The sequence below is a fragment of the Leptodactylus fuscus genome, chromosome 8, assembly GCF_031893055.1.
Source record: "Leptodactylus fuscus isolate aLepFus1 chromosome 8, aLepFus1.hap2, whole genome shotgun sequence".
Classification (NCBI taxonomy): Eukaryota; Metazoa; Chordata; class Amphibia; order Anura; family Leptodactylidae; genus Leptodactylus; species Leptodactylus fuscus.
Window position 1 is genome coordinate 18,958,629 of NC_134272.1, and position 25,829 is coordinate 18,984,457.

Here is a 25,829-nt window from a genome sequence, read left to right on the forward strand (position 1 = left end):
TCTCCCTCTACCATCAGCCAATCCCTCCATCAGATCGTCCAGCCCTTGGCTGAAAACCTTTCCAGGTTGAAAGGGGAGGGAACACAAAGAAAACTTGGAGGCGACATCAGCCCGCCAAGGTTTGAGCCACAAGGGCCTCCTGGCGGCGGTATTGAGGGCCATGGCCTTGGAAGCCAGCTTCACCTGCTGTCTTGCCGATTCTCTCAGGAAATCCGTAGCGAGACGGATCTCCCCCATGGATGCCAGGATGTCGTCCCTGTTAACCCCGGAGTCGATATCCCGTTTCAGGCGGTCCAGCCGGGCTTGAAGCTTATCAGCTACTTCCGTTGAGGCGATGCCCACCGTCACCTGGGCTGAAGCAGACGAATACGCCTTCTTGAGCGTTGAATCCACTCTCCTATCAAGCAAATTCTGAAGATTTGACCCGTCATCGATGGGCACGACAGTGCGACGGGAAAGCTTAGAGATGGCTAAATCCACCTTGGGTGGCGGACCCCAGCGATCCAGTTGGGAGGGATCAATCGGATATACTGCTTTGAAAGCTCTGGTGGTGACGTAAGCCTTCTCCGGCTGCTTCCATTCTTGTTCCATTAGGCTGGCCATGGAGGCGTCCACTTGGAAAACCCTCCGCTTCCCAGAGGTGGACGCAGAGGCTTCCCCCTCGCCAACCTGGTCCCACGACCGGATGGCCTTCAGCAGTTTATTAGTCTTCTCCCGATGGAAAATTGGTCTGCTGGTACAGGAGGACTGATCGTCCGATGATATGGACACATCCTCCACCTGGAGGCGCTCCAGGGAGGGCAGTGAAGCAGAACGCCTTTCCACGCGCTGCTTCTTGGTGAGCTGAGCCAGTGAAGTACGGATATCCTTTAAAGAATCATCCTGCAAAAAACACAAGGATACTTAGAAGCCGGGGGGACCCTTCCCCTCTTTGCGGCAACCGTACTCACCATGTACTCCTTGACCCATGCTACCATATCACTGGTAACGGGTTCCTCCCGCAGAGGTCCCCTGCATTGCTGGCAGCGTGACCAGTCATAGCCTAAAGGCAAAACAATGACATTCAGGATACTCCCACCATTGGGAGAATTAGCAGACGAAAAAACCGCACCTACCATCAGGTAGTGGAACGTCACAATCAATGCAAGCCAGGTGTCTCCTTTTAGAAGACCTCTTCCGTCTCACTTGATCCCCGGGAGGGGTAGAAGAGGAAGACATGACAAATAGAAACTAGTTTTCAGCGATACCTAAGCATGGAATATGAAACATCAGAGGAGTACATTCAAGGAACCATATGAGGAGACTCACCCAGCTTCTGCAGACCACTTACCAACCTTCAGCAGAGTTGCAGTAGAATAAATGCAGTTTTGAAGCAGAAACCACAAGCCACAGCGCAGAAACCAGCTAGGGATTAGACTAGCAGGCAATGAGGGATGCAACCTGCCTCCTTTTACAGCCCCATATCCGGAAGGGGCGTGGCCTTAGTCAAAAGAGCTCCGTTCCTTTTGCCCTTCATAAGACTCCTAGCCCTTCAAGTCACGCTCCCCCCTTGAGCCAACTACTTTGGCACGTACCTTAAGCTCCTGAGGACCTCCAGTGTCCAACGCTGCTGTTCGCGTGGTCCCGGAGCGGCGAAAGCCAAAAACCGGAAGTTGCCGGTGTTACATTACCAAACGACCGGCCGGAACCCTCCTACGCAGAGGAAAGGTTCCGCGAAACCGGAAGTTCCCCTCATGGAGCCGCGCGAACACGCCGGCTGGCTGCGCGCGGCTCCCGAAGCCCAGCAGGACTGGATGCCGGAGAAAGGTAGAAGGATCGCGTGAGGGAGGTGGGTAAAATAGGTAACCTTAATCTTACCTATTATCTTTGCAGGACCGACACAGAAGTCCAAAGGGGCAGAGTGCATCATTGAAGACACCTGAACAGGTCTGAACAGGTAAGTACCTGAAACTTCTTCTTTACTCTTACTCTTTAGGAGGACACAGAGTCCTCCCCACCTGTCCGATCCTTTACACAGGACAGAAAAAAACGCACAGGGGGGAGGTATCTGTGCCCTCTTAAAGGGAACAAGCCATGTGAAATTAATACATGGCTAATTAAAATTCCGCCTGTCCTACCAGCACACAGGGGCACGAAATACCCCACATTGTGCCGCTGGTAGGGACGACAGGGAAAATGCTTGCTGCGCGATCTCCGCAGGGATCATGCGGAGAGGAAAGTAGTTCACAATCTACTTTCCTCTCCACATGTTCCCTGCGGAGATCGCGCGGCAAGCAAACAGACCCTATTATAGTCTATGGCAGGGGTGCTCACACTTTTTCAGCGTGTGAGCTACTTTATTAGCTGACCAAGGCAAAAGATCTACTAGGGCGGGGCTGGGGCGGACCTGTGGGTGGGGCCGGAGTGGTCCTATGGGCGGGCTTGTGGGCAGGGCGGGCGTGTCTGTGGGCGTGGCAGGGCGGATCGTGACAGCAGGAGACAGCGGCGTTCTGTGGCCGCCCAGGGATCCCCGGTGTCTGCTTCTTCACAGCGCAGGCTGAGAGTTATCTCTGGACACTGGCAGGCTGGGGCTGCGGCAGCCCTGCCTGCAAGTGTCCGGAGATGACACTGAGCCTGCACTGTGAGCAAGCAGACACCGGGGATCCCTGCATCCCTCATACGACCCATACGTCCTTTGCGATCTGCCAGTAGATCGCGATCGACGTATTGGGAACCCCTGGTCTATGGGGTCCATGTGGTTTTACTGCACATCGCTTGTAATTGCGTTTGGTAGTCCATTCGGGAGGGGGGCTCCTGCGGACTCCTCCGGACGGAATACCAACACAGATGTGAACGAGGGGTAATATTGCATTTTGAGGCTGAGGGGTCCCTGGTCTGGTGTGTCTTTGTCTCTGCCCTCTTTTGTTACAAGTGTCAAGTAGCGCACACAACCAACAATAGGACACATCTTTTATGCTAATAGAGCCTTTGCGCCAATGATGCACCACATCTATGCCAACATCCCCGATAAGACAAGACACTAGTTACTGACTACAGATATGACTTTTCTTACCTTTAGTTTTGCTGTGGTTTTTCCAAAGCTTTTTTGCCTTTACCACAACACAAAATCTGAATGCAGAGAGATCAACGAAATAATCACACAGAGAGAAAGGAGGCTTTATTGTCACATTTAATACAGTTTTATGATGTACATACATTTAGTTTTTAGTCTTCTTCTACCATCTACCTAGAAAGATGGAACATTGATAGTGATTGGCCAAGGTCAAAGTCAGAAGTAGAGATTACTGTTCATTGCTCTTATATCCAGATACTCTCCTGCTCTGCAGATCTGGGGTTGTATTACATTTGTGTTACATTATATACATGGTTTAAAGGTAGATTGAAAATCGTAAGAGGAACGCCAGTCATGTCACATTATATATATATACACAGCTGACAGCACAGAGATGGCTCCTGTCTGTACAGGTATCACTAGGGGACACAGAGATCGTGTGTATTTGTATTGTACATGTTGTTGTGGGGCTGGGAGAACAACTCCTGTATGTATTCGGTATCAGGTTATGGATCAGAAGATAAGTCATATAAGGATGGAGATGTCCTGTATAGGTAATACTGATGTGGACCTCGCGTGTTATATACTCACTGTCCTGTAGGCAGAAGGAAGATACATTATACTATTAGAGGTTTACCAAAAATTTCATCGAGGTCTTTGTCACCAGAATCTTAAAATAAAAGAAATAACTTTGTGTTGAACCATTGTAAAGGCGACTCCACCACAATGTGTTCTTTCTATACCTCATTCTTGGTACATGTGTAGCTGTTTCGTTCCCTCTACACCTATGACCACAACAACTGTCATGTCATGAATATAAATTATTGCTGATATCTGAGCGATTCCTGATGGTAAAACACAACTTACGCTAGGTTCACACTTGCGTTCGGCAGTCCATTCTGTGGTTTCCGTCTTCTGCATGCAAGAAGACGGAAACCACAGACCGGGTCTGGCCATGAGCGGCGGTGAGCGTTTTAGGCTCTCCGCTGCGAAACCGTTTTTTTAAAAATTGGACACAGAGTACTGCATGTCCGACTCTGTGTCCAATTTAAAAAACCCAGTTTTGCGGCGGAGAGCCTAAAACGCTCACCGCCGCTCACGGCTGGACATCTTTCAAACCCATTCAAATGAATGGGTATGAAAGAGTCCTGCAGGTTTCCGTCTCCTGCCTCAGTTTTGTGCAGGAAACGGAAACCTGCAGAACGGAGACCGGGCACAGATGTGAACGAGCCCTAAGAAGAGGTGATATATGTGACTACACGCTAAACACATGTATACTCATATACTGGGGACTAATATACTGAACACATATCTTTATAGAATTATAGAACAACTTCTCATTCACTTGTGCTATACATTTATAAAAAGTAGATTTATATCTTACTTAGCTTTAATGTAAAACATATATAGGTTGTGATAACCTGTGCTATATTATTTCAGTATCCTTAGTCACCATAAGCGCTCACATCACTTACATAGTTGATACAGACATACTTGTATGTCCATCAAGTTTAACCAGGGGATGGGAAATGTCATGTCAGTCTATACATTTCCATAACCATCAATGTTAATTTGCTCTAAAAAGACATCTAATCCTTTTTTGAAGCTGTCAGCTGTGACTGTCATAACCAGCTCCTGGGGTAGGCTATTCTACAGATTCTCAGTCCTTACAGTCTGAGTAGGCTATTCCACAGTTTCACAGTCCTTACAGTGAAAAAGCCTTGTCGGCTTGAGATTAAACCTTTTTTTCTCCAGATGAATAGAATGTCTCCTGAGTGGATTTTACATAGAACAACTTTTCCCCATATTTCTTGTCTGGGCCATTTATATAGGTTTTATCAAAAGGCACAGAACAATAATATGATAAACCTATTTATTAAAAGGCACAGAATCACTAGATACAGAGGAGGAGGAGTGCAAGCATATAAATACTCCAGATAATCTGTATTCTCAATTGATATCCCTCTATGATGCAGTGTCTGCAGGGCCACACCTCTAATGAGGCGAGGTGACGGCCTCAGGCAGCACTCCGGAGGGGGCGGCAGCTGCGGCAATTTTTTTTTTAACTTTTTTTTATAAACTAGTGCAGGAGAGGGTCGCTCTGAAAACAACCTGAGTGGCCCTCTCCTGCTCTGGTTTAGACCTCTACGTCTCAGAGCACAGGCATCATCATGCCTCCTGCGCTGATACGCAGGTGTCTCATTGCCAGGTAAAGTGAAGAGGCGGCAGAAGTGGGAGCTGCGGCGAGGTTGGTAAGTAACATACTTTTTTTTTGTTTTATAATAGGCCGCTATCAGAGTATCACTGCCGCCCCCGCTTCTCCTTCTACTATGGGACGCGGAGGGCGGCTGTGAGCAGGCCTGGGCCCAGGCTGCGAACCCACTGCTGCTATTATTATACTCGGGATCTTTTCATACCCCTGAGTTTAATAATGGGAACCCCAGGGTAGGTGAAGGAACATAATAAACAGTGTTACTCACCTCTCCGGGATCCGATGTTAATCCAAGCAGGCTGCGGGCTTGTATGGTAATTTCCCAGATGGCACGTGGTCTGGGATATTACAAACAGGGCCAAAGCCTGTGCTAGCAGTACCATACAGGCTTTGGGCCTGTATAGTAACAGGCTGTTACTGCTAGCACAGGCTTCGGGCCGGTATGGTACTGCTAGCACAGGCTTTGGGCCTGTGTGGTAATATCCCAGACCACGTGACGTCTAGGACATTACCATACAGGCCCGAAGCCTGCTAGGATTAACATCGGATCCTGGAGAAGTGAGTAACAGTATTTATTATGTTCCTCACCTACCCAAAGGCTCCAGTCTGAAAAGACCCCTGAGTATAATACCTGTATTATGCCACACAGTGGCCTCCCTGCAACCTTTATTATGCCCCACAGTCTATTGTGCCACTGTGGGGCATAATATAGGCTGCAGGGGTGGCTGTGGGACACACATATATATATATATATATATATATATATACAGTATATATATATATATATATATATATATATATATATATATATAGGGTTTAGGTGCGTGGAGAAGTGAGGAGTCAAAGATGTCTGTGTTGCAAACTCTACAGAGTCAAGTCACAGCTGGAAGAAGTGGTCATGGCGGTCCAAAGGAAAGAGGCGGGAAATGTGGGAAGACGTCTCCTGTTAATATTACTGCACAAAATATTACTACATTGTATTCATTATAATGTTACCACTAGCACCCCCCTTCCCCGCTGCCTGAGGCGGACAATCAAAAGATTAACTCCCCTCGTTATTCAGTCGGGGTGGGGGGTGGGGGCGTCTTTTGATCGTCCGCCTCAGGCAGCAGAGAGGCTAAGTTCACCACAAAGTGTCTGCTACTCACCATCTATCTCCAGCGCCCCCGTGCTCTTCTGCAGGGGTTGTACAAGGCTGGGATGTTGCACCTGGTAGATGAATTCTGCCCCCTGATCTGACTCCACAGAGGGACTGAAGATGAGACATGACCTATAGGAGTAGGTATTATTGGGCTGTCTGCCTAATTCACTGTTGGAGATCCTGTACGCCCCATCTCCAGATATGTCATGTGTCTCTCCAGATAGTTTGTCCTTCTTCAGCCACATCCCATGTAATACACTAGGAAAGTAGTTGTAGATTGTACAATCCAAACAGGCCTCAGTGTTATTATATAGAGGTGGCACCTGTATCTTTATATCAGGACGGTACGGGTAATCTATAGGGAAGGAATGATGTGATATACATGATCTGGTCACAAGTATAGAAATACTGAAATGCTGAGCAGAAAACAACAAACACATATACAACAGAATAACTATAAAGCGTATCAATACATAAGAAAACAAATTCTACATTGTTTCTGCTGACCGCACACTAGAAGTTGTATTGGGCCAGAAAGACAGAAACCTTTAAAAAACTCATATAGGCCGGGGCCCCACGGGACGTAAACGCCGCGATTAGTCTAAAAAAAATGAAACACAATAGAAGCGCCCTTTCATCTTTATTCAAGCTCTGTGATCCATAGCAAGGTGTAATAATGTATCCATTTGTTACCAGGTATCGCATGAAATGACAGGATTGTGATAACACTGTCATCCGCTGCCTGACCACTTTCATGCCAAGCTTGCTACACATGGGGTCAGATAGATGTAGTATCGCCACCATTTCATCACACCATGTCCTCGTATGGTCAGACTGAGTGTCTGCACTATGGGCCAGGCTATTAGTTATTGTTCTTTTCTTTCACCTTTATTTGTGGTCTGTATTCAGGGGTGAAACTAGCCCCTCTGCTGCCTGAGGTGAACTATAGAAAGGCGCCACCCCCCTAAAAAAAAAAAAAGATACTCACCCGGCTATCTTTTGCTGCCTGATGGGGCCACCCTAATTAGGACATAACCCCCATTGACAGATCAACAAATTCCGTTATTTGGTCCCCACATAGTCCCCACACCCCCTCATTTTTGACCCCTGCACGATATACAACCCTCTTTGTTCTGGATCCCAACATAGTGTCTGCCCCCCTTTTTCTGGTTCCCCACACGCTATATAACTCACTTTTTCTGGGCCTCCACATGGTAAATGACACACTTTTTCTGGCCCACCAGACCGTATATAACTCCCTTTTTCTGGCCCTGCACACAATATATGACCCTCCTTTTTTTGTCCCTCAAATGGTATATGATCCTCATTTTTAATCCTCCACAGGGTATATGACCCCCTTTTTTGCCCATACACAGTATATGACCACACTTTTTATGCCCCCCACAGTATATGACCACTTTCTTATGCTTCCCCCACATTATATAGACCCTTTCTCATGGCCCACCAAATATATGTACCCTATTTTTCCCCCAACACAGTATATGACCCTTTTTATGGTGCCCACACAGTATCTGCCCTTATTTTATGGTCCACACACAGTATATGACTCTCTTTTTTTTAACCCCCCCCCCACACACACAGCATATGATCCCCTATTTATGATGCTCAAACAGTTAACGACCCCCTTTTATTTATTATAAGTCCACACGCAGTGTATGACCCCTTAATGTCCTGGCGTTCTTCATCATCGTGACGTAACTGTAGCACCGCCTAGAGAGGGCAGCGGAGGACGACCAGAAAAGGTCCGTGGACAGGTGAGTAAAAATTATCGTCCACTGCTTATCGTAATAACATAAAGGTTGAGGCTGATTAAAATAAAAAGCCGCCCCCAAGCTGGTCTGCATTATCTTGCATATTTATGATCCTAACACTTATCTACAGTATATTGCATTTCTTAATAGACTGTATTATGTAATCTCTGTTTTTGCTGCTGGTAAACATCCACTGTGGGATGGATGGAATTGTGAGAGTGCATTACACATAATAGTTTCCATCACAGGACCACCCTCTTTCGCTCTTATTAGGGTGGCTATCCTGTTTTAGGTAGAGGAGCGCGTCAAAAAGGTGCTGTTTCTGCAACGAGAGGCTTCACTTTAAGACTGTCTATTCTAAGGCTAAGGCTCCACGTCGCAAATCTCTGCAAAAAACCCCCCTGTTTTTTCATGCAGCTTTTTTCATAAAATCTGCGTTTTTCTTCTGTGCACTTTCTGTTCCTATTATACCTATACTGAAAACACCAACGTTTCTGTAGATATATATATATATATATATATATATATATATATATATATATAAAGGACAAGCTGGAATTTACAAAAATGCCAATGTTTTGGAATCGCAGCATTTCCACTATTGTGGTTATGACTTGACCCTGTTGTATATTGTGCCACAATCAGTGGCGTAACTAGGAATGGCGGGGCCCCGTGACAAACTTTTGACATGGGTCCCTCCCTCCCGAAGACCTCGACCAACCCCCTCCTACGCATTTCTGCGCATTCTATTATGCCCCATAGTGGCCCCTTAACACAGTATTATCCCCCATAGTGGCCCCTGCACACAGTTTTATCCCCCATAGTGGCCCCTGCACACAGTATTATCCCCCATAGTGGCCCCTGCACACAGTATTATCCCCCATAGTGGCCCCTGCACACAGTATTATGTCCCATAGTGGCCCCTGCACACAGTATTATCCCCCATAGTGGCCCCTGCACACAGTATTATCCCCCATAGTGGCCCCTGCACACAGTATTATCCCCCATAGTGGCCCCTGCACACAGTATTATCGCCCATAGTGGCCCCTGCACACAGTATTATCCCCCATAGTGGCCCCTGCACACAGTATTATCCCCCATAGTGGCCCCTGCACACAGTGTTATCCCCCATAGTGGCCCCTGCACACAGTATTATCGCCCATAGTGGCCTCTGCACACAGTATTATCGCCCATAGTGACCCCTGCACACAGTATTATATCCCTTAGTGGCCCCTACACAGTATTATATCCCTTAGTGGCCCCCTGCACACAGTATTATCCCCAATAGTGACCCTTCCATACAGTATTATGTCCCTTAGTGGTCCCTGCACACAGTATTATGTCCCTCAGTGGCCCCTGCACACAGTATTATGTCCCTCAGTGGCCCCTGCACACAGTATTATACCCCATAGTGGCCCCTGCACACAGTATTATGCCCCATAGTGGCCCCTGCACACACTATTATGCCCCATAGTGGCTCCTGCACACAGTATTATCCCCCATGGTGGCCCCTGCACACAGTATTATCACCCATAGTGGCTCCTGCACACAGTATTATTCCCCACTGTGAGCACCCATAAACAATTATTATACTCTGGGGTCTTTTCAGACCCCAGAGTATAATAATCGGAGACGCGGGGGAATAAAAACATAAAAAACTACTGTTACTTACCTGTCCCCCGGCTTCTACGGTCTTCTCCGCTGTCTCCTGTGCTGCTGTCCTTGTTCAATAACGTCAGACGTCACATGACCCGGGACGGAGGCCGGGTTCATGTGACGTCAGAGACGTCAGGAAGGAGGCCTGGCAGGATCGTGGAGAGGTAAGTAACATGTTTTTTATGTTTCTTACCTCTCCCGGTCTGCCAATCATTATACTCGGGGGTCCGAAAAGACCCCTGAGTATAATAATAGCAGCGGTAGCGGCTGTCACCGGGCCCCTAATGTCCCAGGCCCTGTGGCAGCCGCCTCCGCTGCTATGGCGGTAGTTACGCCACTGGCCCCAATGCTGCTCAGTCTACAACACCTCTATTACTGCCGGATGAGGCGGCTGCATGGAAAAGGTGAAATTTTGTCTCTATGTAAGACAAACCACATTTCTTGTAGTTGTTTGGGACTTCACCTGATATTGATGTGCTACTGGTCTTTACATGTGGCAGTGGTGCTATGCTAATCCAATAAGCTTACTGTCTCTCTAATAATGCTCTTGGTACATTTGCCTTATTTCACTCTACTCACCTTTATCTCTTATAGACATCTCTCTGGTCTCAGAATCATCCATGGACTCATGGCTCCACCTCACAAAGACTCTGATGTTTGGATTCTTTAAGTCCTTCTCAGATACTCGACATTCACTGGTAACAGAATAGGTTTTATCTAGATTATTTCTATATATTTCTGTTGATGGACGGGTATGAGTCCCAGAAAACCAATCAATCTGGATTTCTTTGGGATAGAAATTCTCTAGAACCAGAGAATATTTCACCTCCTCCTTACCCACGGTTACTTTAACAAGTTTCCTGTTCTTTGGTTTACCTAGAAAATAATGAAAAATTTCAGGAAGAGAATAAAGCACACAATAAAATGAATCTCCATCCGGAATGTCAGGTTGTTTTTTTCAACTAAACAACTCAAGCATTGTGATCATAGTCAAAATCAGGACAGCCTTGGGTTGCATTGTGTGATATGCAGGACCTTCTGTTCATGGTTCCTTCTCTTATAGTATAGCATTAATACAGTACAACATATGCTGAAGTAACACTGCCCAATAAACCAGGATAGCTAGCTGATCCGGGGCCACACCTGCCACGAGGCGACAACCTGAGAAGGCGCCTCCTTGTGCAAATTGAGCCAATATTTTACTCAACACTCCTGTCCAGCCTCCGCTTTTTCCTTTAGAGGGTACTGCAGCGTTCTTTAGGGTCGATGTATTGGAGGCAGAAGTGGTGGCCAGATACTATAGGAGTCAGGTTCGGTGAGTAAATTAAATTTTGTGCATCTCCAGACTCAGACTTCCTGAACTAAGGTCACATTGTCATATTAGTAAATTTGCCCCACAGTTTGAGACTTCCCCTAATATGCATGCCCAGTACACTCACCCTGTACACGTAAGACTCCGCTGCTTGTCTCTATTGGTCCCTCCAGGCTGGGATGTTCCACTCTGCAGATGATTTCTGATCCCTGGTCTCTCAGTGATGGGGTGAAGCTCAGACTGGCTGTACAGGAGTATGTGGAGTCCGGCTGTCTCTGGGACTCAGTGACTGATGTCTTATACTTATCCTTGTCCTGTACAGATTCCAGGGCTCCCTTCCTCTTCTTATACCAGCTCACAGTCACATTATCAGGGAAATATCCAGAGATGTTGTACTGGAGAGTGTTTAGTTGTCCCATCAGTAGATGAGGTATGGGAACTTCCTGTATTACAGGACGCCATGGAAAACCTTCAGATATAGAACGTGATCATAATTTATTAGGTTTTGTAAATTTCCTTTATAAATTCACTATAACATAGATGTGCATATGTTGAGGTGAGACAGGAGCAAGTGCTAGTGCTTTATAAAACTCACTAATATGTGATGTTTGACATAATGAAGTATTCCTGACAGTAGGGCTGGGCGACTATCACCCAAATCAAAATCATGATTAATTGACTATTTTCAATGATCAACAAACAGTTATTTTACGACATTCTACTGTTTACAGTGACTTGCAATAGTGTTCACATTTTATCACCTTACAAACTTCACTACTGCGCATGTGTTTCCATTCAGGACGCCCCCAAACAGAAAGCTAATTTGCATAAAAAAGCGGTTACCTTAGGAAACTCGCAGGACCCATAGACCATTGCAGTTTTGGAAATCACAGCATGTCAATTATACCTACGGAAACAGGTTTCACTCTAGGTATAATGGAAGCAAAAGTGTTGCCACTGTTTTTTTTCCTGTGAGATACTACGTGGGGCCTTAGTCTGACTGATAGAAATGCTATGTGTATAGCCAGCTTTAGACTGGACAGTGGGTCAGTGGCATAACTAGGAATGGCAGGGCCCCATGCCGAACTTTTGACATGGCCCCCCCCGACCGACACCAACGACCTCAACCGACCCCTCCTACGCATTCCTGCGCACTCTATTATGCCCCATAGTGGCCCCTGCACACAGTATTATGTCCCTTAGTGGCCCCTGCAAACACTATTATGTCCCTCAGTGGCCCCTCCGCACAGTATTATCCCCCATAGTGGCCCCTGCACACAGTATTATGTCCCTTAGTGGCCCCTGCAAACACTATTATGTCCCTCAGTGGCCCCTCCGCACAGTATTATCCCCCATAGTGGCCCCTGCACACAGTATTATCCCCCATAGTGGCCCCTACACACAGTATTATCCCCCATAGTGGCCCCTGCACAGAGTATTATCCCCCATAGTGGCCCCTGCACACAGTATTATGTCCCATAGTGGCCCCTGCACACAGTATTATCCCCCATAGTGGCCCCTCCGCACAGTATTATCCCCCATAGTGGCCCCTGCACACAGTATTATCCCCCATAGTGGCCCCTGCACACAGTATTATCCCCCATAGTGGCCCCTGCACACAGTATTATCCCCCATAGTGGCCCCTGCACACAGTATTATCCCCCATAGTGGCCCCTACACACAGTATTATGTCCCATAATGAACACCCATATACAATTGTTATACTCTGGGGTCTTTTCAGACCCCAGAGTATAATAATTGGAGACCCAGGGGGAGAAATACATAAAAAACCCCTCTGTTACTCACTTATCTCCCGGCTCCTATGCTGTTGGCCTCCGAAGTAGTCGTTCTTCAATGACGTCAGACGTCACATGAGCCAGGACGTAGGCCCGGCTCATGTGACGTCGGACGACTAGGCCAAAGCCTGTACGGATCGTGGAGAGGTAAGTAAAAGTGTTTTTTATGTTTCTTACCTCTCCTGGTCCGCCAATCATTATACTCGGGGGTCCGAAAAGACCCCAGAGTATAATGATTGCAGCGGTAGCAGCTGTCACCGGGCCCCTAATGTCCCGGGCCCTGTGGCAGCTGCCTCTGCTGCTATGGTGGTAGTTACGCCACTGATTTTCAAGATCTCTGTTTACAGTCTCTGAATGTGACTCATTATAGCGTATACATACCCTGGTATTACAGATGTACACACAGCTGTGGGGCTTGTTACAAATACAGTATGGCCGAGCTTCTGTGAGCTTATCACAGACATAGGACAGATTTACAGAATATTGCCTTAAAGTTACGCCACTGCAGTGGGTATATTGTAGAATATAGAGTGTGAAGGACAGTCCCCAACCTGCCCTCAATACAGTGGGTAAATCATCTTTCTTACTGTTAGTGAGATCTCTCCATGACAGGACTTTAGTTCCGTTTTCCTTCTTTGCTTTGTGACTCCATGTCACGCTCAACTTAAAGTTTGGATCCTTAAAGAGACTTCCTTGGACGTTGCACTGGCTGCAGATATTATATGTGTGATCTGCATTTTCCTGAAAATCTTCTTTGGCTTCTAGTATACTTTGCTCTGTTCTCCATGTGACTTTAATATGTTTAGGATAAAAGTTCTGCAGGGTCAGAGAGCACATCACATCCCCGGATTCAGTAAGAGTTACCTTACAAGGATCCAACACTTGTGGCTTAGCTAGAAGAGAATATCAGATATGTAAGTGTCTGCACTGTCAGATATAAGAGCACAACATCAACTATTCCATAATGTGATACAAGCAGCTGAAGGAAAGCCATGTTGTATCCAGCCATGTTGTGTGTTTTGGATCTCTATACTGACTACTTTTTTTTATTTTATTTACATTCAGTTCTCCTTTAATCACACATAGAAATTTTAATTCTTGAAACCTGTCTAATATAAGGGTAACACAGAAGTTTCATGTATATGTGGATAGTTTTACCATGAACAGATTTTGGCTGGAATGTCTTGGTCCTGGTTTCACCATTGAAGGTGATGTTGCAGGTAATACGTGATCCATAATGTCTCCTCACAGTTGGTATAAATGTCATTATACTGGTGATATTGTACAGGCCTTCTACATCACACTCATCTGTCTCTGTAGTAAGGAAATAACCAGAACTCTTCAGAACCTCCCTCTCCTTGAGCGGCTGTTCGGCAGTGCTGGAGACTTCCTGGACTTTACCATCTCCTTCAGTCATCATCCATATGACTGTAACATCCTCAGGACAATAAGACACTGGACACTGAAGGGTCACCTTCTTCCCGTGCGTCCACTCATCAGGTGCTTTAATGTCCCCAACAATGAGATGTGGGAAATCTGACCGAACTAGAGAGAAATAATAGAATATAATGTTAGTGCCCTTGTAGGACAGATAGAGACACATATCGCACATAGCAATTCAGGATATAGTTAGTATAAAGATTTAGAAGCCAAAATAAATGTTTTCAGTAGTCTGTACACTGTCTGACCACAGGTATTACTTTAGCTGATGTGCACTTGTATGCTGATGTACAACACAGGGTTACTACTTACAGAACTTAGAACATACTAAACATTCAAGGGGTTGGTCCTTTTATTAATGATAAGGACATTTGAAGAATATGGAATATGGGAATGTTTAAATATTAATATTATTGTAACATCTCTGCCTGTTCGGGCCTCTGCGCCACCCTCTGCTCGTGTGCTACGGCGCAGGAGGCGTGTGCAGTTTGATAATCTGCTTAAAGTTTTTAGTTGCACTGTGTGAACACGCCTCTAGTACTTAATTGGATTTGCACCACACCCGTCTTCTGCCAAGGTTGCCTCTGTTCATTAAGTGTTTGATTTTGTCTTGCCTGTGATTGACAGCTTTCCTTCCTATCAGGTTCAGGGCGGGTTCTTCCTTCCCTATTTAGTCTTGGCTCACAGTCACACTGGTGCCGGTTATTGCCTCTAGCTTTCTGGTTTTTCTTGCTGTTATATTACTTGTATTCTAATCCTTGACCTCTGGCTTCCCTACTGAAAATTCTTTTTGACTCTGATTTGGCACTGCATCGCTCTCCTGTTACCGAACCCTGGCTAGCTGACCTCCCTTTGTTGTTGTTCGTCTTGTCTGCGTTTTGTGTTTCACGTATTCAGGGAGGGACTGTCTTCTTGGTTGTCGCCTATTACCTAGGCTAGGGTCTGTCAATAGGAAGGGAAAGTGGGGGGCTTCAGCTTAGGGCTCACTGTCCCTTGTGCCCCTCCCTCCGGGGTTCACCAGCAGCTCCTGGGGAATTATCGTCTGCTATTCCCTAACAATTATTTTATTTATTTGTATTTGTTTTATTGAAAAGTGCGCACCAGACATAATAATAAAGCACACGCATGTAACATATGGTACAAAAACAAAATAAGCAGGTACACCAACAGAAACATACATGGAAAAAAAGGAAAACAAAATGCCACAGTACCAACCCCCTCAGTCCATAGTGGGCCCATAATGTAACCCACGTGCCACAAACTGTCCATCAGAGCTCCAAAATCAGAGCAATACAACGTAATGAAGGTATCAATAGGCAAGACACATGAATAATGGAACAGGACAACATAGAGGAACACAATAAATCAAATTATAGGAGTCGTGGACACTCCAGGCGGTTCCCTACCCCTCCGACATAAATTAATGTAAAGCCGTTCTCAAAGATAAGGTGCTACACTGAGCCACAGGAGAAAGGCGCCATGACCCCCACACTTTATGGAATTTCTGAGGACATCCTCTCCCTTTGTTTACAATCTGGTTAAAGGATTAGAATAGAAGGGTTAATCTATTGGAACACTGGAGCACTAGCCTAGGAGACAGTGTATCAGAGCTAAGATTGCTAGGCTATGGTACACAGTAGTTTTATTTGTTATCAATAACAATAGGTGTCTAGAAGTTAATTGAATATATACTCACTAGGCAGTCTTAATCCCAGAATAAGGGGACTACACTCATACTCCCTAGTGTTTGGAATGTATATCACACTCCTAAAAAAAATTCTTGTATTTATAACAATAGGGACCGCCTGCCCTGACCTTTTTCATTGATTTTACAATAAAAATTAAGTTTTAACGTTTGTCTTGAGGACACCCCTTATGTGAATAGATAATATAAAACGAGCTTTATAAATTTTATATATTTATTAACCCGGGAGGATTAGTACTAGCCACTAACATATACAGAAATACATATCAGTGAATATCAAGAAAATACAGATAAAAGTACAATGCAATACATAAAATAAAATGGGAATAAAAGATAGAAAAGAAACAATACCAAACGAGTTTGTAGGTTGGTTCACTGAGGCCTGACTACTAGACGCGTATGCTTAAGTCAACGGCATGTGTCCTACATGCTGCCCGGGAACACGGAGAGCTTTGTTCCTTAGTGGGAACCATTTAACTCTCCCAGTCTCTTCCCAGAGTGATATCATTGGGGAAGGGGGGGGTATAATCACTGGATCTCCATTGTGTGAAGCATTGGAGACCTGACACCTATGGTGCCACTCTGTTTCTAAGCAGAGCCATCCAGGGCCGATTAACCAAAGGGCCAACAGTGCATTTGCACTAGGTCCTATGGTAGCGAGGGTCCCCTTTGGACTGGGAAACAGTCCAACATTTGCTGTCCAGGGCAGCAGTGGCGGATCCAGGGTTTGCGGGGCCCTGGGCAATTGACTTTGGTGGGGCCCTACTTACTGGGGGGGTCTCGCACTTCTAACCTGTACTTCCGAACTGTTGAAGACTAGATAGAGGGAACAAAACGTGCGGCGCGCTCAGCGCGCCGCAACAAGTTAGGCCCCGCCCACTTTTATGTTGACTCCACCCATTCTCATTCAATTTTCATGTGATTCCACACAGTATAATCCTCCTACAGTCACCCGTAAATTATATGTCCCCCCCTCCATCTCTCCCCCATTTTCATATACACCCTTCATCTACCCCTAGTTTCATGTCCCCCCCTCTATCTCTGTCCCCAGTTTCATGCCATTCTCCCCCTTTATCTGCCCACAGTTTCATTTCCCCCCGTCTCTGCCCCAGTGTCATGCCGTTCTCCCCCTTCATCTGCTTCAGTGTCATGCCGTTCCCCCCCCTTCATTTGCCCCAGTGTCATGCCATTCTCCCCTCCATCTGCCACAGTGTCATGCCGTTCTCCCCCTTCATCTGCCCCAGTGTCATGCTGTTCTCTCCCCCTTCATCTGCCCCAATGTCATGCTGTTCTCCCCCCCTTCATTTGCCCCAGTGTCATGCTGTTCTCCCCCCCTTCATTTGCCCCAGTGTCATGCCGTTCTCCCCACTCCATCTGCCCCAGTGTCATGCTGTTCTCCCCACTCCATCTGCCCCAGTGTCATGCTGTTCTCCCCCCCCTCCATCTGTCCCAGTGTCATGCTGTTCTCCCCCCCTTCATCTGCCCCTGTGTCATGCCATTCCCCCCCTTCATCTGCCCCAGTGTCATGCCGTTCTCCCCCTCCATCTGCCCCAGTGTCATGCCATTCCCCCCTTCATCTGCCCCAGTGTCATGCTGTTCTCTCCCCCTCTATCTGTCCCAGTGTCATGCCGTTCTCCCCCTCCATCTGCCCCAGTGTCATGCTGTTCTCTCCCCCCTCCATCTGCCCCAGTGTCATGCCGTTCTCCCCCTCCATCTGCCCCAGTGTCATGCTGTTCTCCCCCCTCCATCTGCCCCAGTGTCATGCCGTTCTCCCCCTCCATCTGCCCCAGTGTCATGCCGTTCTCCCCCCTCCATCTGCCCCAGTGTCATGCTGTTCTCCCCCCCTCTATCTGTCCCAGTGCCATGCCGTTCTCCCCCTCCATCTGCCCCAGTGTCATGCTGTTCTCTCCCCCTCTATCTGTCCCAGTGTCATGCCGTTCTCCCCCCTCCATTTGCCCCAGTGTCATGCCGTTCTCCCCCCTCCATTTGCCCCAGTGTCATGCTGTTCTCCCCCCCCTCTATCTGCCCCAGTGTCATGCCGTTCTCAAACACACACACACACACACACTCACACTCACCATTCCTCGTTCCCTCGCAGCTCTCTCCCTCATACACATATTGTAGCCGCGATGTGATGACGTCATCACATCGTGGCTACAAATGCCGGAGGCCGGAGCTCAGCGTTAAAGCAGGAGCTGAGCTGTGACAGCTCCGGCTTTAAACGCCTATGCATTCAGCTCATCGGCGTCCTACCGCCGATGCGCTGAATACATAGGCGTTTAAAGCAGGAGCTGTCAGCTCCTGCTTTAACGATGAGCTCAGTTGGAATCGGGACATGCCGACCGGGACCATTTTGTTAGGTCCCGGCAGCGCCGCGGGGCCCCGGGCGGTTGCCCGGCTCGCCCGGCCCTGGATCCGCCCCTGCAGGGCAGTGGGTCAGAGCTACTCCAACTCATCGGTGTCCTTTTGACGCCGATGAATTGAACCTAATGATGAAGTAAGTAGCTGTCCGCTCCCTGCTTCACCATCCAGCCAATGTCTTTGCTCCTGGTGTCCTGGAAGTAGGAGGCGCGATGTAGTCACTTACATCGCGCCTGATGCTCCTTGAAAACTCCGGGACCAGAGGGACAGGGGGAAGGTGAGTATTAAGGTTTGTTTCTTTGCTATATACAGTGGGGGACATGAAACTGTGGAAGCAACTTTGGAGGAGGGGAAACAACGACATAAGACTGTGAGGGCAAAGGGGGGGGGGGTATGACACTATGGGGCAACCTGGAGGGTAGGAGGACATGATACTGTAGGGGTGAGGATATGATACAGGGGGAGGGGTTCTGGGCATGACACTATGGGTGAAACCTGGGGGTGTGGGGACACAATACTATGGGGGCAACCTGGGGGTGGGGAACATGATACTGAGGGGCAACCTGAGGGGGCATGTCAGTGTGGGGGGACATGATACTGTGGGGGCAACCTGAGGGGGGAATGTCAGTGTGGAGGGACATGATACTGTGGGGGCAACCTGGGGTGAGGACATGATACTGTGGGGGCAACCTGGGGTGAGGATATGATACTGTGGAGGAAATCTAATGGGGGCATGTCAGTGTGGAGAGACATGATACTGTGGGGAAACCTGAGGGAGGGCATGACATGGTGGGGGTAGAGAGGGAGTGGGGGGAACATGAATTTGTGGGGGAAACCTGGAGGGAGACATAAATCTGTGGGAAGGGTAATCTGAAGGGGAACATTATAAGGGGAATATTTTAAAGGGCCACTAGGGGGCCATTATACTATGAGAGTCACTAAAGAGCGTTAAACTATGTGGGGGCAATTGAGGGAGCATTATAATTTGTGCAGGTCAGGTATTTCTAGGTTGTGGTGATGGGGGCCCAATTATGAAATCTTTGCACAGGGCCCGACAATGTGTTAAAACGGCCCTGGAGCCAACATCTGTTGTACTATTATGGATGTTGGGACAGAGTCGGCAAAAAGGTTAAAATCTTTGCTGTTTTATGCAAACAGAAGATAAATGTGGTAAATACTAGGAAATAATTCAAAGAGGTTTAAATTACACTAAAAATAATGCATAGATGAATGCAAACCCACACGAATCCCCTTTACAAGAGGCAATTGTGTGCTTTCACGTCATCATAAACTTCAGTGACCTGTAATATCCTTATCGTTTACACAAAGGCATTTATTATTATCACATAACTCACAAAGTGAAACCCCTGTTTCTTAATAATGTCATACATTTATATAAAGACTATAGTGTATAAGGAAAATGTTTGTCTTTGTACCGTGTTAGCCAGTGGATAGGAAATATAAAAAAACTAAAAACTTGAGAGTCTTCAGCAGGGGTGAACTATGGCTTTCTGCCGCCTGAAGCGGACGTCAGAAAGCCGCAACTCCCCCCCCCCCCCGGAGCCGAGCAGAGGGGGCGGGGCTGAGCGGTGCGAGCGTCTTTAGCAGGCAGAGAGCAGGCAGGGAGAGAACCTGCTCTCTGCCTGAGCGTGAGGGGCGGACGCTGGAGCAGCGCTGCTCCAGCAGCCTCCCCAATCCACCGCTCAGTGACGGTGACCCTAAGCCAGTCCAGGACAGCTTGTCCTGGACTGGCTTAGGTCAGCAAAAATGCCGCCCTCCCTGGGGCCTTGGCATAGCGCCGCCTGAAGCGGTCGCTTCAGGTCGCCTCATGGGAGGTGCGGCACTGGTCTTCAGTAGTTAATATCTTTTTTATTGGCTAACTAATAATGATGGTAGATTACACCGTTTCGAAGCTCTCGGCTTCTTCTTCAGGTATATCTAAAAACAATTTCTGAAGGATGTATATTTATGTACAAGAGGGACACAAAGGAATAGAATTCTAGGAGGGAGGGGGTAAGAAGGTTATTGGTTATAAAGACCATATCAAAGACCATCCTGACAAGGTCACCTTGTATAGAGAGGGGTCCGCTGCTGTTTTCTGCTGTTTTTCCTAGACTGGGATGTTCCACTCTGAAGATAAGCTCTGCTCCTTGGTCGGTGGTGACTGATGGAGTAAACTTTAAGCCGGCTTTATATGTATAAGTGTTATCCTTCTGCCGCTTGGGTGTAATGTCTGAGATCATATACTTATCACTATGAACCAGCGGGAATAATTCTTCGCTGTCCTTCTCCCTCTTCAGCCACTTCACATTCAGCACATCGGGGAATACATTAGACACCTCACATTTCAGGATACATGGGATCCCCTCAAGAAGGTTGGGAATAGAAATCTCTTGTAATACTGGCCTCCATGGAAAATCTGAAAGTGAATGAAACATGTAATCAACGCATCAATACAAAGGAACAATATGCAACGTACAATGTTTTATAGATAAACATCAGTGTCAAACAAACTCTTTCACTAACTCTCATTGCTAATAGTAAAATTCATGAGCAATTCCCGATTGATGCTTATGAAGTGTACATCTATAGCGGTGTATGGAATAATACTCTGAAGGCTTTCTCAACTACACACTATGCAAAACACTCACAAATCCCAATTCTGTAGCTATCCCTGGATGCAGAGAAAGCCTTCGATAAGATGGATTGAAGCTTCCTTGAAGTGACTCTCCTACATATGGGTCTGGGCCACACTATGATCGCTTGTATACGCACACAGGGCCGGCTCCAGGTTTTTATGGGCCCTTGGGCGACAGAGCCTCAGTGGGCCCCCTTGTAAAGGAGGTGGGGGAGTCGAGACACTGTGCGTTGCAGATGAAGCGAGTGACGTCATGCAGGAGTGTGGCGTCACCAACGCCATACCTCCCAATCTTTTAAAGAGTAGAAAGAGGGGCAAAATGTGCGGTGCGCTCTGCGCGCCGCTGCAAATTTAGCTCCACCCACTTTTATGTTGATTCCACCCATTCTCATTCATTTATTATGTGCTCCCACACAGTATAATCCTCCTACAGTCACCTGTAAATTATATGCCCCCCCTCCATCTCTCCCCCAGTTTCATATACACCCTTCCTCTGCCCCCAGTTTCGTGTCCCCCCCTCCATCTCTGTCCCCAGTTTCATCACGTTCTCCCCCTTCATCTGCCCACAGTTTCATGTCCCCCGTCTCTGCCCCAGTGTCATGCCGTTCCCCCCCTCCCCTTCAGTTTCATTGGGCCCCCTCAATCTCTGTCCCCAGTTCCATGCCGTTCTCTCCCCACCCCCTCCATCTGCCCCAGTGTCATGCTGTTCTCCCCCCCTCCATCTGCCCCAGTGTCATGCTGTTCCCCCCCCTCCCCTTCATTTGCCCCCCAGTTTCTTTGGGCCCCCTCCATCTCTGTCCCCAGTTTCATGCCGTTCTCTCCCCACCACCTTCATCTTCCCCAGTGTCATGCCGTTCCCCCCCCCCCTCCCCTTCATTTGCCCCCTTCATTATGTTTCACCTTAATATGTAATACAAACAAACACTTACACTCACCTTCCATCACTCACCTTCCATCGTTCCCCCGATGCTCCTCTCTCCAGTCACATACGCGATGCAGGAGCTGTGAGATCAGCTCCTGCTTAGCTCCGGCCCGGCTTGCGTGTGTAAGCGTGATGCGATGACGTCATCGCGCCTACACACGCAAGCCGGGCCGGAGCTTTAAAGCAGGAGCTGATCTCTCAGCTCCTGCATCGCGTATGTATTCCAGCTCATCGGCGGATGGACGCCGATGAACTGAAATTGTGACAGGCAAGTGCCGGGGGGCCCCCAGAGGCTCTGTGGGCCCCGGCACTTGCCCAACTATGCCGTGCGCTGACGCCGGCCCTGTACGCACACCATACTCCTTCCCAGAAGCTCAAGTTTGGGTGAATGGCATTCTATCAACACCACTTTGATATTTACTCTCTTAATTTTTCCCCCCTCTAATAAAAGTTCCAGTCCGACCTTCCTAGATGGGACAGCAAAGGTTTTTCCTGGATGGGTCGCAACAACCTACTAAAACTGAATGTTGTCCATAGACTTCTCTACCTATTCCAGACAATCCCCATCACACTCCCCAAAATGTTTATTTCCATCATTCAGAAGACTGTTACTAAATTCATACAGGCCTCGAAGCCGCTCAGAATTTCTAAACTGATCATGACCAGACAAAGATTACAGGTGTCCACTAGATGTGTAGCTCTCGGCTTTCCACTCATGTCATAAGTTCTCCATATCATGTAGAGCTCAAAAGATCAATTCTAAAATTTTCTCCCGCTGATACAGAGTTCCTTCTGACTTTCAGGTGATATTCCCTTCCACCTCTGATCTCTGTTGGAGATGTGGCACCGCTCGGGGAATGACGCTATACATCTGGTGGAATTGCCCTCTCCTGAATCTCTTTTGGCATGAGAGCCTCAGAATAATTCAGATGGTCACTGACTGTGCCCTGGATGATTTGATAACCCCACCCCTTTATTCCCCCGCAAAATCCAAAAGTACACTCACAAACTGGTTGGCTTTCTACTGCTGGTACCCAGGTCCCTAATAACCAGACTGTGGAGGACCACGTCTGTTCCCACTCTGACAACCTAAGTCCAGGAAATCCTTTATATCAGGAGTACGGAGAACCTGGTCACCAAAGCCATACCTAGTGACACCTAGTACCTATATTCATGCCTAGTGAAAATAAAGCACAAACCAGAATAAATAATGTCATGTAAATCACATGTATCTCTACCTTTATCCAGCGCACGTATCTGCCTCCACTCCCAGTCATCCATAGACTCATGTTTCCAGGAAATCTTCACCGTGGACTGTGGGTCTCTGAAGAAACTTCTGGGGAGTTTATATTCGCTGTGCACACTGTAAGTGCCATCTGTGTTTTCTACTGTTTTATCTGAACTGAGATATTCTTTATCGTTCCATTTTATCTGGATATCAGAAGGATAAAAGTCCTCGATGTCCAAAGCGCAGAGAACATCACCCGAATCAGTCAGAGACAATTTTATAGGGTTCAACACTTTGGGCTTTACTGCAAGAAAACGCAAAATTATTTATAAGTCAAACATCACCTTCCATTGGCTTGTGCGAGGCTTTCCCAACTCTTCCATGAAGAACTCTGCTAAGTTGTAGTCCAGTCCTCATTTCAACAGAAACTGTCAGCGAGTACTTGGTCATAAACACTCAGCCACCTTATCATATGGGGGATTCTTATATTTCACTCTTTAATTGATAAGTTCTGTATCACTATTTCATTTGTCAAATTTACAGATTAGAAACTAGAGGTGACATATAACTTGTCAGTCGAGCTGGCCATTTTTGGCATTTGGTGATTTCCTTACTAATGAATGGACTGGGCATGATGGCTCATAACATGTCTGGAGACCAGTGATCGGGTGACTGCTCGCTCTTGATCACTGGTCAATGTAAACAGATACCAGTCACTGACACCAGCAAATATAAAAAAGAAAGTGATCGTCCTCTTATTAAACACACGAGCAGGAAACCTTCTACAGCCTCATAACTGACCCTAAACGTATCATTGGTCGGAGAAATTTACATCTAATGCTAAGTTCACACCAGCGTTCGGGTCTCCGTTATCAGGTTTCCGTCTTCTGCAGACAGAAGACGGAAACCTGTCAGACCGTGACCAGCAGTGAGCACCGATGAGCATTTTATGCTCTCCACAGCGAAACCATTTTTTTAACTGGACACAAAGTCCTGCATTTCCGACTTTGTGTCTGCTTAAAAATAGAAAACGTTTTCGCCGCAGAGAGCATAAAACACTCACTGGCGCTCACGGCCGGACACTTTTCAAACCCATTCAAATGAATGGGTTTGAAAAATGCCTGCAGGTTTCCGTCTCCTGCCCAGTTTCGTGCAAGAAACGGAAACCTGAAAGCGGAGACCCTGAGCGCAGATGTGAACAAGCCCTAACCATTACTTTCTGTTATTCGGAAATAACAATTCTTACCATAAATCTGTTTCCTCTGAAATGTCTTCTGTCTGCCTCTCCCCTCACAGGTGATTTTGCAGCTTATTGTGATATTTTTGTGCTTACAAACAGAAGGTGTGAAGCTGAGACAACTGGTGATGTCCAGGAGATCTTCTATATCAGACATATCTGCCTTCTCACTGTGAGCCACATAACCAGGACCACCATCTTTCCTCACGACAGCACCTCCCGAATCCTCACATATTTCATCTTCTGTCCCATCTTTTCCTGTCACAATCCATATCACCTGGGTGTTCTGTGTACAGTATGAAGCTGAACAGTACAAGATCACCTTCTCCCCGTCATACCACTTCTGGGGTCCCTGGATATTGTTAAAAAAAATTGACTGGACCACTGTGAAAAAGAAAAGATGGTAATCACATTTTTTTTTTACTGTTTTTGCAGTTAGCCTTTCATCCATAGCAAAATTGAGATTTTATGAAAAAAATCCTCAATCTCTGAACACTTTTAATACAGTGATTTTTCTTTTGAATATTTGCCCCATTTTTCACATTTTGAAGGTCTTGTGACCATTAAGGTTGAGGGCCCACGTAGCGGAAATGCAGCTTTTATTATTGCAGATTTTACTGCAGGATTTTGAGCTAAACTCAGGAGTAGTGAGCAACAGCCAAAAAGTGCTGCAGGAAAAAAACAAACATGGTGGAAACTTTTCACAGAAAGATGACAGATTTTTCCGTTGCAGACTTATTGCCCCTATTATATCTATGCTAAAAATTCCAGCATTTCCATAGGTATAATTGACACACTGGAAATTACAAAAACATGAGAGCTTTTGAAATCACAGCGATTCCCTTGCAGATTTTTTTCTGCAATGTGTGGATTGGATTAGCCAGAATCACATCTACTTTGCAGGTACTGTGAAACGCTGCCACCGTGGCAAAATTGTGGCATTTTCACAATGTGGGACCCCAGCCAAAAAAATGTTTGTCATTTTTCATACGGATGACCCATTTACAGGTGTGGGATCCTGACCTCTGAAACTCACACAGACAAGCTGATGTGGTTGCCTCCGCTAGAAGCTACACCAAAGGTTGCCTTATACAAGCAAGTCTACATTCAGATGACCAAGGTGCAAAATGGCTTTGAAAAACGTCCTTATTTCACAGCCGTCTTGCACCCAAGGGGCATCATATAAAAGTTAAAAATTACTGTAAAACACATACACATTTGGTATCCCTGGAATCGTACCGAAATATAGAATACAGGTGACATGTCATTTTGGCTGCAGAATGAACACCTTAAAAACAAAGCGCGTAAGAAAGTCGTACAATTGCACTTTTTCTCCAATTCCATCCCATTCTGAATT

General features: G+C 46.8%; 1 protein-coding gene across 1 annotated transcript in view; it reads right to left on the reverse strand.

Annotated features, from left to right (window-relative positions):
- Positions 1-3,213: 3,213 nt before the first annotated feature.
- LOC142217156 (uncharacterized) overlaps positions 3,214-25,829 on the reverse strand; it is a 36,567-nt gene continuing 13,951 nt past the window's right edge. The window contains exons 8-16 of the mRNA XM_075285347.1: positions 24,482-24,856; positions 23,246-23,539; positions 20,516-20,866; positions 14,100-14,486; positions 13,529-13,834; positions 11,273-11,614; positions 10,413-10,709; positions 6,413-6,760; positions 3,214-3,647 (exon numbers count right to left, since the gene is read on the reverse strand). Of these exons, the coding sequence (XP_075141448.1) occupies positions 3,640-3,647; positions 6,413-6,760; positions 10,413-10,709; positions 11,273-11,614; positions 13,529-13,834; positions 14,100-14,486; positions 20,516-20,866; positions 23,246-23,539; positions 24,482-24,856 (2,708 nt within the window). The 3' untranslated portion in view covers positions 3,214-3,639. The remainder of the gene's footprint in view (positions 3,648-6,412; positions 6,761-10,412; positions 10,710-11,272; positions 11,615-13,528; positions 13,835-14,099; positions 14,487-20,515; positions 20,867-23,245; positions 23,540-24,481; positions 24,857-25,829) is intronic.